This window comes from Lagopus leucura, unplaced genomic scaffold (genome assembly GCF_019238085.1).
Source record: "Lagopus leucura isolate 7727_CA_CO unplaced genomic scaffold, USGS_WTPT01 Super-Scaffold_1, whole genome shotgun sequence".
NCBI classification, from domain to species: domain Eukaryota; kingdom Metazoa; phylum Chordata; class Aves; order Galliformes; family Phasianidae; genus Lagopus; species Lagopus leucura.
The window spans coordinates 37,031,714-37,050,512 of NW_024962250.1; the positions used below are offsets into that span (position 1 = coordinate 37,031,714).

Consider the following 18,799-nt stretch of genomic DNA (forward strand, 5'->3'; position numbering starts at 1 on the left):
TAACAAATAGAACCCAATTAAAAAAAATAGGCCAGTGATTTCCTTCACATCTGTTTTTTCAAATTTATCAAGCATGAGCTTCCAAAGGATACTAAGATGAGCATTGGACTACATCAGTGACATATAATGTACCATAATACAAAATCTCATTCTCAACTACAGATGCATTGCATTAAAAGTAGAACAAAGCCCTTTTTTTTTTTTTTCCTGACTGGAAAAAGCAGATGCTGATCTGACAGAACAGTGGGGAAGCAGTAAAATGTGCCTGACATATTATATATGTACTCTTTTTGGTCTATAAACTGCACCATCATCTCCAGCCACCCTCAAATCCTTTCCATTTTCTCAGCATCCAGAAAAATCTTCTCATTTCAAAGGAATTGTTGCCACAACACTAAAGGCCAGTTTGAACAGGCAGTTAACTCAGGAATTACTCACAAGTAATAACCCTACACCCTCCTTAGACTTCTAAGAGTTTGGCTTTTAATACAACATCCTGATCAGTCAGTGTAAAAGCCAAAGCATCTCACTGACAACTCCGTTTTGCAGATAATCATGTTACCCAGTGAGCCTGTAAAAGCACGAGGCCCACGTTAGCCAACACACACAACCCCTGCAAATCATTCATTCACATGAATGCAGCTGTTAAGAACAGAATGTATTTTACCTTTCATCACAATAGGAGAATTTCATATCGAGACTGTGACGACTGAGGAACGTTTTACTGTCCAAGGGGACCTCAATGTTGGATGGGTGAGGAATGGGTTCACATATCAGCACCAAGCACGTCATGGGAGGCTTCTTGTAGCCACAGTGAGTTTGATTATTGCACGTGTCATATACACGTATGTGTCCAGTGCAGTGCAGTACCTGTGGGACAGTTACACTTACAAAGAGACCAGACTGCTGTCAGACAGCACAGACTCACTTCCATTAGTGCACACAGAGTGAAGCACCCCCCTCCACACCTCTCTACACTTAGTGTTATCAACGGCAGGAACACAATAGTGCTTTCAAACTGATTGTTAAAATACAGCCAGTTCTCCTCATCTTACACAGGCTGTTAGTGCGCTCGCTGCCAGCTCCCTCCTCTCTTGTGTCTGCAGAAGCAATGCCAGAAGTTTCTGCTTTCCTGTCAATTTCTTTCAAGGTTAAATTCATTACACTGGAAACAACTGCCTCAGCAACAGGCATCCTACTATGTCGACCTGAGAGTTATGCTGATAGTGTCAGCCTCCATTTTAGACCATCTGCAGAAGTGATGTTAGAAGAAGAAATCAAATACGTTCTTCAAAAGATGAGAAGGTTGCATTTTTTGATTTTCCCCTTTTAAAAAAAGAAATCTGAAGTAGAAATTGTTCACATACAGCAAAGAAGAAAGAAGTTATTTGATCAAGAGTAACTAAGCTCAAGTTAAAAAGAATATTTTTAACTGTAATGCCACTCCATACAATAAAAGGCTGCCTAAAGGAAAAAACGAAAATGCATTCATCTCAGACACTTAACAGACTGGGCTCTTTTAGCTCCAGTTATTACAAAAGGAATAGCCAGCAACTTCAGAAAGAACAACACACGAGTCCTTCAGAGGCACCTCGACCATCAGATTTACAAAGCTGAATCAAAAGGAGTGGAGTATCAGTATAGAAGGCGTCAGGCAGTTTTCCCTCAGAGGAGGCGGCTTTACGCAAGCGTTTAGTAATTAGAATTTCTAACAAATGAATAACCTCTAATTTAAAATGGAGAATTAAAGAGTTTTGAAAAACTAATTTTAAGCATTGTTTCAGTTACCTCCCTGATGTATTCTGCATTAAAATCCAGCATATTGAAGCACGATGGTTAAATTAAATACTTACTGAAACTCAACCTCAAGTTACGTAAAGTGAAAAATGTTGAAATACAGTAAGTTCTGACATCTAAGAGGAAGCTGCCAACCCATCCAAGCAGCCCTTTGCATTCATTACCTTCCACGTAGCAGACTTTATATTCACTGTTCTTCCCCTGCTGGTCAGTGTACACTTCATTCTGAGAAAGAAGCTGCGCTCCGTGTTTTGCTCTTTACCCTTTTTCACAGGACCTAGCAAAAGGAAATAATAACCAGTTCTTGAGCTCATGGATCATCTTCTGAATGCATTAAAATAAAACAAAACCACAACTCAACTACTTGTGTAGTAGAACTAAAGAAAAATAAAGACTGAAAACTAGCAGCGCTTACGATTAACAAAGCTTTTCAGCAGGGGTTTTGCTGTGAAATAAAGAAAAAAAAGAAGTTTTAATGTTTTAACGCCACTGTTATATTTGTAGTCAACTTGACAATCCCAGATTTCAGGCAAAAGATGACTGCTGGAAAATGTAATATATTTTAAAACTGTGATAGGAGTCAAGAAAAGCATATGCAGGAGGAGAAGCACTTTGGGCTGATTTGCATTAAAACAGAACTCTTGGGTGCTTAGGGCCCATATCTGTTAAGGACTACAGTATTTTAAGTCTTTAAATTGTGAATTAATAGCTCAGCTGTTCAAACGCTCCTGAGTATTTCCACGGTGATTTGCAGACACCAGGTTTTTAAACATGCTATTTGCATTCTTGAAAAAAGTCAAGAAATTCTGATACAAATTCATATCAGCAGTGTTAACTTTTTTGGTCTTGCTTGCTAGCAGCAGGCTCTAGATTATTTTTTTTTTCTTTTTTTCTTTTTTCCCCCTTTACAGGGGACAACCTTCCAAAGTCAATTACTAGTTCAGCTATTCAAAAACCAAACAGCCTAATTTGGGCACAGAAAACATACTGATCCTATCAGGAATGCTGCAAGCAGCTCAGCTGTGTGCAGACAAAGGCAATAAAGCACCCAGGGCAAGGAGGTGTGGAACAAAGCAATCTCACAGAGGGATGCTTGGAGTGGAGACCAAATTAAGATACAGCACAGAAGTTCAGAACACGTGAGCTTGCTTCTGATCTGAGCTTATATAATGGTTTGATTGTCCCCACGACCAGCGGTTGCAATGAAATTAGTCTTGGTAGTCTGAACTACCAGCTTGACAGAGATCATCAGAAAAAAATACACTGCAGATAACAGCCAGCACACTGCTTTGTCTACTGCTTGCAGATGCAAAAACTAATGGGGACGAGCCTACTGTATGCTGCATTAGAACATCCTTAAAAGGAGGGGGAAAAAAGTAATGCAGAGTTCAGAGAAATAACCGTAGCTTATTTTGTGCTGTGCTTTTAAAGGAGCAAAACCAATCTAGATATTCATAGCTGAAGATCAAAATGTCATTGTAACTAAATGCTGATGCTGAGGGCTCTGCTTTAAGAAGCAGCTGTAAAAGATGGAGGAATTTTCTCAAGTCTCGGTCAGCACTGGACATTATTTTTATAACAGCCAGCTAGGAAAGTTAAAATGCAACCTCCCAACACATCAGAATGTAGTTCAGTTTCTGCCAATCAGAGCTGTATTCGCTTGCACCTGCACAATCCCCAAGAGGATTATTTAACACTCAAATCAAAATAATCCCACTGATGTAAGAGGTGCAGTAAAATGCAACTTGGGAATACTATTAAATATAAAAATGTATTATTAGTGCAATGTAGACTTTTGTCTGCTAGCTTCATTTGCAAAACAGATTTTGTAATAATGCTTTCCAGACACTGTATTCCAGTCTGGTCAATTTAGACATGCTACAGTTCATCTGCATGAAACTCACTACGTTTAAGAATATGCTTCTGCACCACACCAACTTTCACACCGCTTTAGTGTAATAATGCATCCCTCCAGAAGGCAGGGAGGATGTCTGATACAGCTTTACAGCTATGCTTCAGTATTAGGAGCAGAGAAGCTTAGAGAATGCTTACAAAATCAAAGCCAGGGCCCTTACCACAGTGATACAGTATCTAGTCACTTCTGCTAAACTAAGCAGAATTACAGTGATACAAGAAAATAGAGGTCAGTCCTAACGGTGTGGTAATTAATCACTATCTAGATTTGAAGTTCATATAACCCTCTTGTTTGATGAAAAAGGAATTAGAGAGGTCCAATTCTAGATTTACGACAACCAAGTAAAGAAGATTTGTTTGGAGGCATGCATGTTGCCAAGTCTTTACAGTCATTAACAAACCTTCAGAAGACTTAAAGGCAGTAATTCATGGGCATTTGCTAAATCCCAAAGCATACAGCATATGTGAATACAGTGTTCTATTCCCTTACATGGAGAAATAAAAAGTCTGAAATCTGAAAAGATACCAATTTCATGCACCAATTAAAAGGTGCAGTGAAGCGTAAATCCCAAGCCCAGAATTAACAGTTGCTTTATGGGGCTTTCCAAGTGTTCTTTTCTATTCTTACCCAAGGAAAGAGCATTTGATATCTGCAAGACCACTACCCAATTAGTTTTTTCTGTGTCCTCACCATCTCTACACACTGAATCTTGCACCACAAGTTTCTGAAAGAAACCATTTGCTTTTAAGTTGTCCTGTATGGGCTATCTGGGACCAAGACAGACATACCAACTCAATGTCTTTGTATTTTTCTACAGCAATCATTCCATATCATTCTCACCCAACTTTCATCTAAACTCATTTCATTTCTGTAAGCATGCTAATTCTTTCAACCCTCAATAATTTCAGTCATTAATTTTTAGATTAAAGAGTGCTAATGAAGTCTCGTGTCACCTACAATTAGAATATTTCCAAAACATTCTGGCTGTATCTGTTAGTATCTCTGGAAGACTAACTTTGTGGTCTGAGCAGAAAAACATACCAATTTGTTCTCTCTATGCCTTTATCTGGCAGATATCCATCTACTGTAGTGCCAAGAGAAACTATCCATAAGTAAATTAGAAATTGTTTTTTCTTCTCACCATTTCTGTGTGTAAGCATTTCTCTCAGCTCTTCATGGTCACATGGATGAGTGAAATCAAATACACTGTGCCCCGTCAAATCGAACTGCAAAATAAGAGGTATACGGGTGTCTCCCTTGATACATACACAAGTGCAACAACTTTTTACAGAAGCGAAACACTCTTAGGAAATGTCAGTATTTCACCTGAGTGAGTCCCATACACTTGTTCACGTTTTCAGACATGTAAATCATGTCCCCATCCTCAGAAAGCACCATAACAAATCCATCAAGAGCTTTTAAGTAGAAACAGTTCAGTTCCTTCTCCATTTTGGCTTCTGTCTCTAGCTCACCTACAAGAAACCATGAATTTTTATTAAAGTAAATATCAGTCTTTCTTCACTTGTCATCAGAAATGACTTCTGGCACCAGTCTGCAAGGAGCCAGTCTTGCAGGACTGTTCAAAAGCAGTATCATTGGCTTATCTAAGCGATCAATTAAATTCAAGGTCTACTAATGGTATCACGAATCTCAACAAATCAGAGTGAGATTGCTTTCACACATCCACCAGTAAGCTTTCTACCTTAAGGAAAGTCTACCTGACAACAATACTGTTGATTTCTTTTAAACTGCTCACTGGTTTCAGAACTACCTTCTCCCTCAATATACGTCCAGCCCCTCTCCAGGCTGTGCACTTACCAGCATCCAGCAGCTTCCTCATGCGCAGGTAGCTGATGGTCAGCCTCATAATGGAGGCCTTGTCGAGGTGGGCACTCACAGTGTGCGGAAGGGGCAGCTGATGAGCAAGTTCATAGAACACTTCTGATTCCTTGCTTCTTCGGCATCTAGCTGCATCTCTTGACTTCTCTTTCCTGCGTTCAGAACTAATCCTGCATTAAAAAGGTTTGGGATCAATATAAAAGCTACAAAACTCTCTTAAGTAAAATGTCAAACGCTCTAAGCTGCCCCGCAGCCAATTAACCAGTTCCTGAAGTTGAATAACTTCAGATTTCAATTTTCACATTTAAATGCTATTCTGTGTATTCAGTTCTGCTGCCGGAATCAGTTGCAGAACCATGAAAAGTCAGTTCTTCAGAACAGTTCTTTCAGTCCTTATTTGAACACTGACTTCCACCTCTCTAGCCTCCAAAACCTGTTTCCCCCCAGCCCCTACAGTCTCCCAAAAATGCTACAGCTGATTATCTCTAGCAATACCATTTACACTCTTCAAGCTCTTCCCTTTATACCACCTCATTCCTCACATGCTAAAGCCATCATCCTTACAAAGCCTGCCAAACAGGTCAGATAAGCAAATTTACCATGAGGTGTCCTGCTTTTCAAGTGTTTGGAAAAGTCCCTTTCCCATTTCTCTTTTCCCAGTGAATCCTCTTCCATTGCCTCCCCCAGAACACATCAAGTAAAGGGCAGCTCGCTAGCAGCAGGCATAAAAACAACCATGATCCTCAGCCATTCGATAATGCCAATAATCATCCCTTCTCCCTGTACCCACACCAGTGGAAATTGGGTCACTGCAGTTAAATGTGCTTTTATTTTTAAATGGACTATGGAAAGTAATACATTATGCTTTTGCATTGTGTGTATACACACACATTCACCTTTTGAAGGCATCTTGCCTTCTTTTTGCATGTAATTGAGGTATCACAGCTGTACTGATCAGTAGATCCTCTTTTTTCCATTTACTTGCATGAAAGATAACTGTATCTCTATAAATATGGTTGTTATAATTCAAAGCATGTGCCTTTGAAGGTAATCAAGAAGAGACCAAGTGTTACTAGTTGAAGATGGCAGAAAATAGACCTTTGTTATATTGTATTATATTGGCTACCAACAGTTGAGGAATGACACGTTTCTCATTTCAGTAGGCCATTACCAAGTCATCTTTGCTATGTCTGTGGATCTGTGCAAAAATAATATAACTTTTTAATTAGCACATCATCTTATGAGAGGTACTGTGAGTGACAGAAGACAGTGACTCACAAGCTGATATTACCAGGGAAATAAGGAACCAGATTCAATGGAAGCAGTTAAATATATACATAAATCATGTGCTGCTTGCAACAGCCAGAGAACCTGCTTAGTTTGTGCAGAAATATCCAAGTGATCATGCTTTCAGGGCTGACCTTGCAAGCGTGACTGCCTTGAAATATTAAGGAAGCCCAAAGAGTTGTTTTAAAGACCAAGTAAGCCATCAGAATTCCTTGTGAAATTAACTTGATTTTTTTTCCAACAAATTGAGACCATCTGATAATTAAGTTGTGATTATCTCAGTAAGGATTCCTGACGCACTGAGTCCATCAGTTTCTGTGACCATAGCTCGTGTTTCTCAGAAGTGCAGCATGAAGTCACTGGTGATCTCTCTTATCTTGCAGATCTCCCTGCATTCGGTCTCAACCTGAAGACTGAGAAATGGATATCTTGGCCTAAGAATCCTGAGGCCCTGGACATACAGGTATATCCTGAAAGTCACTACGAGAAGCCTGAGCTTTAATGGTACTGAAAAAATACTTCAGCTGTTTAAAACCGAATGGATTAAACATTTCTTACTGAAGTCAGGCCTCAAGTATCTTTTCTCTCAGTGGAAAACTAAGGGTGGAGATGAAAAACCACTCCCAACTCTGTCCTTTTTCTATGACCACAGGTTTTGCCTCTGACAAAAGTAATACAGGTAATTGTGCTTACTAAAACAGTTTCACCTTTACACCTCTGATTTTTCTTTGTTAGCTACTCATTCAAGTTCCCTTCACTTGCAAACAGTTCCTTCTACTACAGAATTATTTGAAGTAATTGGTTCCCACTGGCATGGATGCCAGAGCTTTACTATAGCTTCCCTTTCAACTGCAGACAGCACTTTTTACCTAAAGTTGTACTGTAGCAATAATGCTGTGTACTCAAGTCTGAGCACTTGTCAGGATCAAAAGTAACCAAGAAGAGTAGGGAAGGGCAGTGCAAGAGATGGAGACAGTCCTTTTCCATGCATTTGTTTTCTCTCTGAAAGCTCCATGTTCTTGAAAACATTTCAGTTGGATTCTAGATGTTTGGTTTTAGGACACTCAGCACAGATTTCAACAAAGTCAGAACTCCCCACGGCCCTTAAATTACTAATTACTGACTTGAATATTGCTCAAATCAAGCTCACAGTGCTGCTGTTAAAAATGAAAGCCAGAGCAAGTGAATCAAGCGCTGCCTGCTGAAGCCCAGTGTTACAATGGGCAAAACTTAAGGAAAGCCCAAATGTTCGTAACGGTGATATCCCAGCAGCAGGCCCAGGTCTCCCTCTTGCTATGTATTTCCTTACGAGAAAGGCTACTTCTATAGATAGATATTTAAACTGTACAGCAGAACGCTTCACTATTTTTAGCTGTTGCTGAAAACTAAGCTGTAACTAATCTGGGTAAAACCCAGCAATTTAAATGGGAAGATTAACCTCCAGCTTCAAAGAGCATTTCTTTAATGGATCAAATTAATGGAAAAAAGGTCTTTCATAAATGAAGTTTAATTACCAAGTGAAGTCAGAGTTGCCTCAACATGGGATGTCACCAAATATGAGAAAGCAAAAAAAAAAAAAACCAACCAAAAAACCAAACCCTATGCTATTGCAAATCTAAGCTTTGTTATTTCCAGTTGCACAAAATAAATGAAAAAGCACGCTGTGTAGCTGCCAGAAAATGTCAGTGTAGTCAATTAAAGGATGTTTAACTCCTGTAGAGAAAATACAGTTCTGAAGTGAGCTCTCTCAGCTAGAACAAAAGGGAGCTCAAGGAAGAGGACTCCAAACAGTACAACGTGAACCAGTTCAAAATAGGTTTGAATAAATTATATAAGAGATTTTTTCAAAGTGCCTATGTTTAAAAATCTTCATCTTAGCAACAGAAATACAACCCTGTAAGAGCAACAGGAACCTGAGTTCTTATTAAGAAAGACCAACATCAAAAACCTTCGGTCTGTTGCACGTGAAAACACCTAAAGATTCAGAAGATCACCAGTGGAAGATTATACATGCAATGAAAATATCAGAAATGCCCGTGCTAGGCAGGAAATTGCCTGCATTTTCAGGTATGACATTTCCTGTCCAATTTCGCTGCCAGACATTCATTTCCATTTTGTGTTTCTAGCCTTGGAATACAGAAGCAGAAAGCAATCTAATGCAGGATATACACAGAAAGCAGTGCTTCACTGACAATTTTAGAGCCAATTCTTCGCACACCTATGTAAAAGATGTCTGCATGTAATAGCTGAACAAACTACTGAGTTCCAGAAAACACCAGAGCTAGACACGCAAAGCAAAACTGTATTTCACCACCAGGTCTCACTGCAGCTGAAGGACATTAATTACTCAGGTTTCCACTCACTGCCCCCAGATGAGAAAGGCTTTAAAATACAGCAGCATGAATATAACAAAGTTTTACAGCAGGCTTTTGCAGCAAGCAAAATCTGGACCAGCAGCTGTCACATGCACCAGTTACACCTCAGTGCAGCCTCTGCACCTGAATGTGCAGTTCCTCTAAGTCTGGCCGTGCAGACTACTTGGGCCAGAGCATCTTTCTTACAGATTCTTATATATTGCTATATAGTGCTCATCAAATCATCTCAAAGACCCCGCCACCCACCGCTGCACATTTCTATGCGTGACTCCTCACTCTTCTAACATAGCCCCCAGCTTTCCCCTCCTTCAATGTAAAACTAATTCACAGCCACATTTACATCTGCCATATTCCTCCTTACGTAAGACCAGCATCCAAGACCTAGAAGAACCCTGGAAAATGCCATTAGTAACCAACAAATTGAAATTAAAAATTATCAAGTTAAAAATTGGCCAGTGGACAGGTGTTAAAACACGTGCCACTTGAACTTTGTCTTCTGGTTTCTTAAATCATCACCTTATGTAAAATTTCACCCTATATACACAGTATTACACAATATTTTCTATTTTTCCTGTAAGTTGCTGTAGTGCTACTATTTATTTTCTATCCTTTCTAGCTGCACATTCATTCATAGTAACTTACTGATTCTCTACTCAGATTTTTTTCTCTGCAGCTGTTTTCAATTCCCATGTAAAATAGCCATTTTGCATGTGTTAATTAATCCACCTCGTCTTTCCTGATTCAGGTCCTGGCAGGTCTCTCCTCAGCCACCCAAACCCCACCACAACCAGCTCTGTTCATGGCAGCTCAGCCACACCAGCACCTCTCACCTGCCACTGCACAGCTGCACACCAGCTTTAAGCCCACGGGAAAGGCAGAGGCTGCCAAAAAGCATCTTACAGCCGTGCTATACTCAGCTGTGCTCAACATGCAGTTGTTTGTTTTTCTTCATTGCTAGTTTGATTTTGCTCAGGGCTGCTAGCCACAGCGCTTACTGAATTCTTCTACCATGAGAAGTCCCAGAGAAGCCCAGTGCTTACCAGAGAAATTAAAGCAGCAGAATTCTACTTCCCTAAAGAGACTTTCCTAGGAAAAACAACTCAAAATGTAAGCAAAGCACACCACTCAAATCCAGTTAGTTAAAAATACGGTGAGTCAACGATGTCAGTATTGACTAAAACAAAACACAACACACAAACAACACCTGTTCATCTCCACTCAGCACACACGGGCAACGTCCCTGCTTTTCCCTCTTTTCCCCTCAGAAATCCCTGTCCCCTGAAGGTGCCCAGGCACAGGGTGGCCTTGAGAGGGAGCTGCCATCTCTGCTGTTTAGCTGGAGGAAAGGCAGGCAGCAGGGCAGAGAGCAAACTGGTCTGAGGACGGCGTTCACCTCACACGCCTGCCTGAGGAGCGCTCACTGCCGACATCCAAACCTCCTCCTGGTAGTAAGGGGAAGAATTTTCAGCCTGTGCTCACCAACACAAGGCCAAGTCTGAATTTTCAGTTGAAAAGAGCAAGGGACAAGCTTTCCAGGAACTGTATTTGCATGCAGATTTCCCAGAATGTTTTTTCCAGTTGGTTTGGAAGGGTGCTCCTTCTTTCTCAGGCTGCGCTCCACAACTCCTACAGTCTCTCAGCTCACCATGAGTTCTGTGGTACAGCTTCAGCTCTTCTTGCTTTTATGTAACTTGCTTTTTAAAGATACCGCTTTTGGCATTATGGCCCATCTTATTTACCCATTACCTTATTTTGTAATCCACATAGAGTTGTTATGAGAGCAATCCAGCACCTTAACCTCGTGTGTAGTCACAAGCATGTGACCTTCTAGATTAAAGTCTTACTTATTATGAATTAATGAACTTAAAACCCAGTAATCTAACAAAGAAAATATGTATTATTTAAATATGGTAACTTAGATTTTTAAAAACATTTAACTGCAAAATCTAGTGCAATATTGAAGCCCAGAGACGATGCTTCTATATGCAAACTATTAGTTACATTTTATTCCTTTGTACCTACAAAGCTATTTGAACTGTTTTCTTGCCGTTCAGGTGTTCACAAGCATTTGCCATAAATTGAACACCATCAAAAAACCGTGACTAAAAGGTACCCTGGCAGACTCAGAGCAGGCAGGCAGTTGGAGCTGAATTAGCTACAGCAGCACAAGCTTCCTGAATGAGCGCTGCCTTCAAAATCTACTGCTGTTGGCAAAGTGGGGACTGGCTCTCATTGACAAGAGCCCACCGAGCTACAAGATGAACTGCACACTAGGAGGTCTTACTCCCAAGACCACAAATAATAGAATCACAGGTTTGTGCTGGAAAGGATCCTTAAAAGCCACCTAGTCCAGCTCCTTTGCTATGAGCACGGACCCTGCAGCTCGTTCTACAAACAGGCAAATTGTGGTGCTTGATAGCCAGCAGCAGAGCCTGGCACTCCTGAACCCAGCACAACATCGCACTTCCAAGATTATCCATCACCTGAGCTTGGCCTCAAACTGACCTGAAAACCTTCCTACCTCCCTGCTTAGAAAGTGTAAGAAGGTAAAAGCTTCCAAAATTAGTATTGCTAATTAAGAGCATGGTGAAGTGATTCCGCTGTGTCGTACTACACTGAGTAATACACTGATATTTTCACTCTGCACAGTAGTTTACTGTATACAAATAACCATATGGCACAGAAGGGTTATTTGTGAGAAAATTACAATTTTGTCAACTAAGTTATTTCGGCTTTTTTTAGAAGGCAGCCTTTTTTTCTTCAGTAAGTGCTGTGCTTTATCCTTCAGGATGGAAGATGCATAGTAGTTACCCTGTGCTTATTATTAAAGAAAAGACACAACTACTGTAAGAAGATGGCTGGACATGGGCTGGACAGAACTCCCTCCGAGTGCTCTCCTCACTTCAGCACTCTTGTTAATGTCTTTTGCGTCCCCAAGGCACACAGAGCAGCAGAACACATCCCTGAGAAGGATTCATCACTTGAGCATGCTCTCAGTTACCAATATTTTAGCTATGAACTGCTCTGTCTTCAGACAGGTGTAGACTCATGATAAAATACCTAATTTCAGTCTAAATCGTGTGTTTTCTAAATATGTTTTGTAGTACTGTATTCAAGCTTTGCAGATCAGAGGCCAAGGGACTTTCCTCATTGCTTTAACACAAGTTCTTGCCTTTCTGTTCACTTTAAATTCCTCATCTGCTTTCACTTAACAGGGTATTTCGTCATCAAAGGTTTTAAAAACAAATTAAAATAAGTAGAAATAAAGATATTTTATTTTTCCTATATGAATAAAGAACCCGCAGGCAAGAAAAGTGCTTACATACAGTGGTATCAGCTGCACAGTCAACAAGAGAAAAGTCCCTTCTGAAGAACCAAGCCCTGAACACACTCATCATCAGCTCAATCGCTTCCATTTCGAGCGTCCTGTTTGCAGCTTCTGTATTTGACACGGATTGCTTCACGTCTTCAGCTCCTTGCAGTATATTCCCACCTCTTGCAGTGGGTGTAAGCACGGGGAAAATGTGAGGAAGCCAAGCTCTAGCTCCCCTGCAGCGTAACAGTGCAGTTATTATTCTCAGTCGCGAGCAGCACAAAATAATCTCACAAACAAGATTCTTGGCCTCGGCGTTCTTTTCCTTTTCGAAACGTAAGAATTGTCGTAACACCATCGGTCTGCTTGTGGTTGTGCTGCATTCTGGTAAACAAAGTGGGTCATCTTTTTCAGGCAACGCTTGCAGGATTATTACGAACTGAGTTGAAAGCGATACTTTGTAAATTACAAAGTCGTTCAGTAAAACCTTTTGCTGTTGCAAATGTAAGAGCAGAGAATTCTTCACACCAGCTCTGTTTCCCTTTTGTCAGTTCTTCACTAGAAATTCAGGCTCTACTAACAAGGAACATTTTCCCTCTGAACGCTTCACAAGAATTCATTCATACTACACTGAATTAAACAGAATGTACAGTTTCTCTACACAGCCTATGATGTCTACACGTCTATCATGTGTTAGCTATCTTAAAGGAACTACTAATGCATCTTCTTGAAGCACCAGCTCTTCAGCTTCAGACGACACATTTCAAATGCCTGGGTAAAAAAATTCTTAACATTTTAAACCACTACATTGTTGTACAGGTCCTAATGCCATCAGGCTCCAACAGAAAGAAGTGACATGTTATGAATGTGATGAGACTTATCTTTAGATATCAGTGCACTTATTCTGATATCTTGCATCAAATCCGCAGGCTGGTACAGGCATAGCTTCAATGAACCTGTGCTAATTTACACCAACTGAGGCTATGGCTCCACATCAAAGAACCCTGAAGCATTCGTCACCTACATAAACTGTATTTAAATATATGCCTGTATATGCTGGCATGTATTCACTTGATTTCATGTTTCGAATCATTTCAGAACTTATTTGACTTAAAACATAACGCTATGTAAGTTGACATCTCAGTAGAGGAAGCCCCTCCTAGCCTTTATAGCCAATTGTAATTTGGTAACCTGCATCCGTCCTGAATTTTCTGTCACTGAAGTGCAAAGGCTCCTCTCTTCTCCTTGGCCATTTCTATACATCTCAAGGCCACAGAACCATCTGAAGCATCTCCCATCTCAGAGCAGTGCTCAGTGAAAAATTCTCCTGCACGCTCTCCTGCCTGCCCTAATGTGAAAGAAGGTTCTTGAGAGAGGCTCCAAAAATTTCTCAAATGTGAAAGACAAAGGGCTGCTATGACATGAAAAGATGATTAAGGCCTAAGCTCTTTCCATGCACTGCCTAGGATTTTTGGAGGCATGTAAACACCTGCCTATATACCCCGTGTAGGTTAAGATAAAAGCAGCACTTGAACTGATGACTCGTCATCTGGAACATTCCTCTTTCCTTTTGGGCATCAGTGAACAACACGAGGCAATGAAGTTCTTGCAAGATTTGTTTTTGTTTTGAAGTATTTTGTTTTTAAAGAACACGCTGTAATCTGATCTGCATTACATCCCCTTAAAAGAGCGGTATCAGGAAAATCTCAGTGCTCCCTTCTGCCACCGCTGAGCCGTGCCAAACCTCCCACCTGGTGCTACTGAACAATGCCTGGGAATTGTTTTGTTAGCTATCATAACACCAAGCTCTCAATGACACAACACTGACCATTTTCCCCCTGCAGTGCAAAATCGAGTACACAAAAACAGTGGTTTCTGAGATGCAAAGTTCCCTCTCATACTGAAAAAGTCATGAGAACCCAGCTGCAATCCAGCCTAAGACACAGCAGCGCAGAGCAATTCCTGTGCAGCGTGAACACACAAGAACATAACCTATTTTACTACATAGGCACAGTGATAGTCTTCAAGGCTTTCAGGTAAGAAACACACCAAGGAGCACACCCACACCCTTATGAGCTTCGGAAGTGTTTGTGCTTACTCCAAAACACTGCCAACATGAAGTAGCATTGTGAACGGCTGAAATTTCTTCTCCCCAACTTCAACGTCAGCAATCAGATTCTTGGGAACAGCTTTATAAACTCCAGGCACATAATTCAAGGATATGAGGGAACAAAGGTCTATCAAGTTGTTTTCACTCCACATGAAGGAGGAACAAGCAGCTCTAATTGCACCCACGCTGTTAGATATCACAGTAGCTTTACATCAGTAACAGCATGGTCTTCTCGGATCTCTGCTCTGGTGGCAGCAGGCACAGAATCACATTTCTCAGGGCTTATAAGTGCCATATTTTAACATAACTTTAGCTTAAGCTAAAGGAGCTCTGGACAGACATTTTTTCAGGAAAGATAAAGCAAACAGAGAACGGGGATGGCAGTTGGAGGAGGAAATTAGATAGATTTGTTACGTGAGACCTCAACCTATAAATCAATAGCTCGCCAATTGCCAGGTTTCAGGAGCCAGCATCAGCATGCAGCCCTTGCCATCCCAGCCCCCCAGCAGCTCCAAGCACCCCAGACACCCACCGCAGAGCTCTGCACTCGGCGCAGAGCAGTGTAAGTGTGCCACCAGAGGGGCTGGAGAGGTTGTTTTAAAAGGACAGAGCAAACTACTCCAAACAAAACCCAGAAACCCCCTCCTGCTGCTCCCACCAACACACTACCAGATGCCCAAACCTTCACCAACAAAAGTGAACCAAACCACCAACAGTGCAAAACTAAGAAAAAGCAACCACAGTAGGCAAATCCTCCGCAGCTGTCCCTTGTTCATCTTCTGTGCCTTGAAAAGCACAAGCAGTGCCATAGCACTACGCTGCTGCCTTCATTTTGGCACTGAAAAGTGAATTCTGATCACTGCAGGTTTGAGGAAACAGTAAAGAACAGACAACTCTGGCAGTGCCATTTAAGTCCTAAGGGAAGCCAAACAATCCAGAAGAATCCTGAAAGCTGTAAGAACAGCCACTTTATGTAATCCATGAACCGCTCTGCCCTCCCCATACCTGCAGGGAGGTTCTATGGAAGACTGAAAAAGTTTTCTCCTCTTCTTCCAGCACAGAAAGGCGCAGTTATCATATGTACAAAAGGTTTTTGTATTAGCTTTCAACCCCATTAATGGTGGCTCAGTTCCACCGGCACTGAAAGAAACACACAGACGGAAAGCAGCGGCACACAGAAATCCTCACAACCCCACACAGGTTGAAGGATCACAGCCAGCAGCACCAAAGTGGGCACCTCGGGAAAGTGGGCTCTGACCTCAGTGGCAGAGATACAACAGAAAAACCTTGCTTTTTCCTATCAACCCTTGAGATGCCAGACGATACAAAGTCCCAACTACAAGAAACTGAAAAGCTTGACCAGCTTTTCAGACGCTCACCTACATCACACCCTTCTATACCACCCGAAGACCCAGAGCTCTCAAGAGAATACTGTTACAAAACCTGCTTGTCACCAAGAATGTCTTTAAGTAACTAGTAACCCTAATTGTTGCATGTACTTAAAAGCTTGCGAGATTCTCTCTCCTAATAACAAAGTGTCACAGTGCAGAATGGAGGGAAATCTTGTCCCAGCACCTGGACAAGGGTTTGTTTGAAGAGTATTAAATCGTAGAATCGCTCAGGTTGGAAAAGACCTTAAAGATCATCGAGTCCAACCATGACCTAACCATACTACCCTAACAACCCCCTGCTAAATCACATCCCTGAAAGTCACCATGCTTCTAAACCTGAATAAAATGGTAGATATAAGCAAACAAAGCTCAAAAGAACACAGTTACACTCACTCCATACACTGAGACAAACTGAGCCCTTGCAACAAGAGGGGGAAAACTATGAGAAGCACATAAAAATGCTCCAATTACTGAGGAATAGCTGAAATCCAAGTAACTGTCAGTGCATAATGGCATGGGGGGGAGGGGGAGGGGGGGGGTGTCAAGATTCCTTGAGAAATCAAATGAGACTGAAGTTTGGAACTACACAAAGGAATGCATGCCACAAACCCATAAGTGAATCTGCTTCCAGTTACTGTGATGACTGAATTTCACTTATGTAAGAATGAGGGACACACAGGGTCAAAATTCCTGACTTCTGCATCTCACAGCACATCGTTAGCAAACAACAAGCTTCACTAACCACTGAGAGATAACACCCAAATGCAAGCACGGCAAGAAAGGACCCTAACACATGCTGAAATCAACGTGTGCTACATCTGCAATCCAAGCCTTCCCATCAAGGGACAGGACGGGAGGGGGCTCTCCTTACAGGTACTCCAAACAAGGACTCTGTCAAACCTAAACCCTTCTATACCAACCCAGGCTCTTGAGCAACACTTGAGATTTACAGCAAGTTCTCTGCTGAGCTCACATCCTTCCTTTCTCCTTCCTTTCTTTGCCATCTTTGCTCAACAGCAGGCCCACAGCCCCAGGATGAGCATAGCACAGCTCCAGCTTTGTTTTAAATTAAAGCATACCCTGCAACAGTGGTAACCTCAGTACTCCTCATTACTTGATAAGATACATTCTCAACCTTGAACTCCGTCTATGGCAAGCACGAGACAACAAATGCTCCTTCCTTAAGCCCTCCCTTTAAGGAAGGGTAGGATAAGCCACGCATACTGATTCTTGCATTCTGAAGAAAGCAGATTACTTCCAGGATAAGGAGATTGCAATAAATAAATAAATAAATAAAAAGTACCAAAGAGAGATAGAATAGTAAGGAAAAAAAATAACAAATGCTGGAGGACAAAGAAAAATAGCAACAGAGAAAACCTTAACGTCTCAAAGCCCTTCTTTAGAGCTGCCTCAAAACGAGGCCAAAGCACAGAACAATCCCCCGTTGCCACGATTTTCTGAGGCTTCTCGATAGCACGGAGTAGAAAAAACGAAGTAGCGCCTCGCTGTAGCTATTTCATCGGGCCGAAAGGCTCAGCTCGTCCATCCCGATGACATTTGCACGGAGACGGCACAGCCCTGGAGGTACGGCACAGAAGCAGAGCGTTCCCAGCCCCACGCTCCACGTCCGCAGCTCAGCACAAAGCTCCACCATCCATTTTAGCAGCCAGCCAACTCCTCCCCAGCCCCACTTCCATACTGCCCGCTTATCCCGGCCGACCCTTGAATACCGGCGCGGAGACAGCCCGTCTCAAAACAGCCCCCGCCATCAGCACAGCCAAGCGCTGCCTCCTCGCAGGCGGCATCGCAGCACCCCCTGCTCCGCACGGCGCATCGCCCATCGAAGATCCCATCACCTGAGCGCCCCGGCTCCAGAACTTCGCCGTGCAACAAAGCTCCGCGCCCTTCATTTCCCTCTCTCTCTAATTTGAGCTCACGATCCTCGGTGAATTATTCATCCTCCCCAACTCACATTGTTCGGCGGCCGCCTCCCCCACCGCCACGCTTCTCTCAAGCTCCCGATGCCGAACTCGGCCCTTCCCGAACAAAACCGGAGCACAATAGGAGACGAATGGCTCGCCGAACGCCTCCCGCAAGGCGCAGTGCATCTCTCCCGCCTCCTTTTGGGAAACAGCCGCAGCTCTGGGGGCAAACCAATACTCAGCACGCATCCTCGGGGAAAACGCGTGCGTCCCGCTCGGCGCTTTCTCCCTCTCGGCGCCTCCTTCCCCCTTCGTAATTCCCACCGCCGTCCCTTCAGACACAACGTTCCCCATCCCCCCCGGCATCGCGGGGGCCCTACAGACACAACGTTCCCCCCGGGAGCCCCCCGGCATCGCGGGGCCGCGGGTCCGGCCCGCTCCCCCCGCCGACAAAATGGCGACGCGGACGGCGGGCGGGAGGAGGAGAAGGAATGAAAGAGCGGAGCGCGCTGCGGGGCCGCGGGCCGAAGGCGCGGGGAGAGGAAAGGAAGAAAGAGGGGAGGAGAGGAGAGGAGAACAGGGGGCCCGGCGCGGGGTGCCGGGGGGCGGCGGGCGGAGCGCCCGGCTCCGTACCTCTTCTTGTCGGTGACGCCGCCCGGGCTGTCCATGGCGGCGGCCCGGCTGCTGCTCGCTCGATCCGAGGCGGAGCGGCTCCAATGGCCGCCGAGGGGCGCGGAGATGGCGGCGAGGGGCCGGGTTTGGGGCCGCGCGGCCTCACAGCATCAGGGCAGGCGCCGTGGGCCTGCGTCGGACGGGGAGGTGCGGACGGCGGCGGCGGCGGCGGCTGTGG

General features: G+C 43.1%; 1 protein-coding gene across 2 annotated transcripts in view; it reads right to left on the bottom strand.

Moving 5' to 3' along the window:
* The window catches only part of HIF1A (hypoxia inducible factor 1 subunit alpha), a 30,530-nt gene extending 11,843 nt beyond the window's left edge, over positions 1-18,687 (bottom strand). The window contains exons 1-6 of one of the 2 annotated variants that reach the window (XM_042891343.1): positions 18,583-18,687; positions 5,531-5,721; positions 5,039-5,184; positions 4,854-4,938; positions 1,962-2,074; positions 668-870 (exon numbers count right to left, since the gene is read on the bottom strand). In XM_042891343.1, the coding sequence (XP_042747277.1) occupies positions 668-870; positions 1,962-2,074; positions 4,854-4,938; positions 5,039-5,184; positions 5,531-5,721; positions 18,583-18,617 (773 nt within the window). In that variant the 5' untranslated portion in view covers positions 18,618-18,687. Of the gene's footprint in view, positions 1-667; positions 871-1,961; positions 2,075-4,853; positions 4,939-5,038; positions 5,185-5,530; positions 5,722-6,150; positions 6,261-18,582 lie in introns of those variants that run through there. The other variant, XM_042891423.1, reaches the window with a different exon arrangement.
* Between the last annotated feature and the right edge of the window lie 112 nt (positions 18,688-18,799).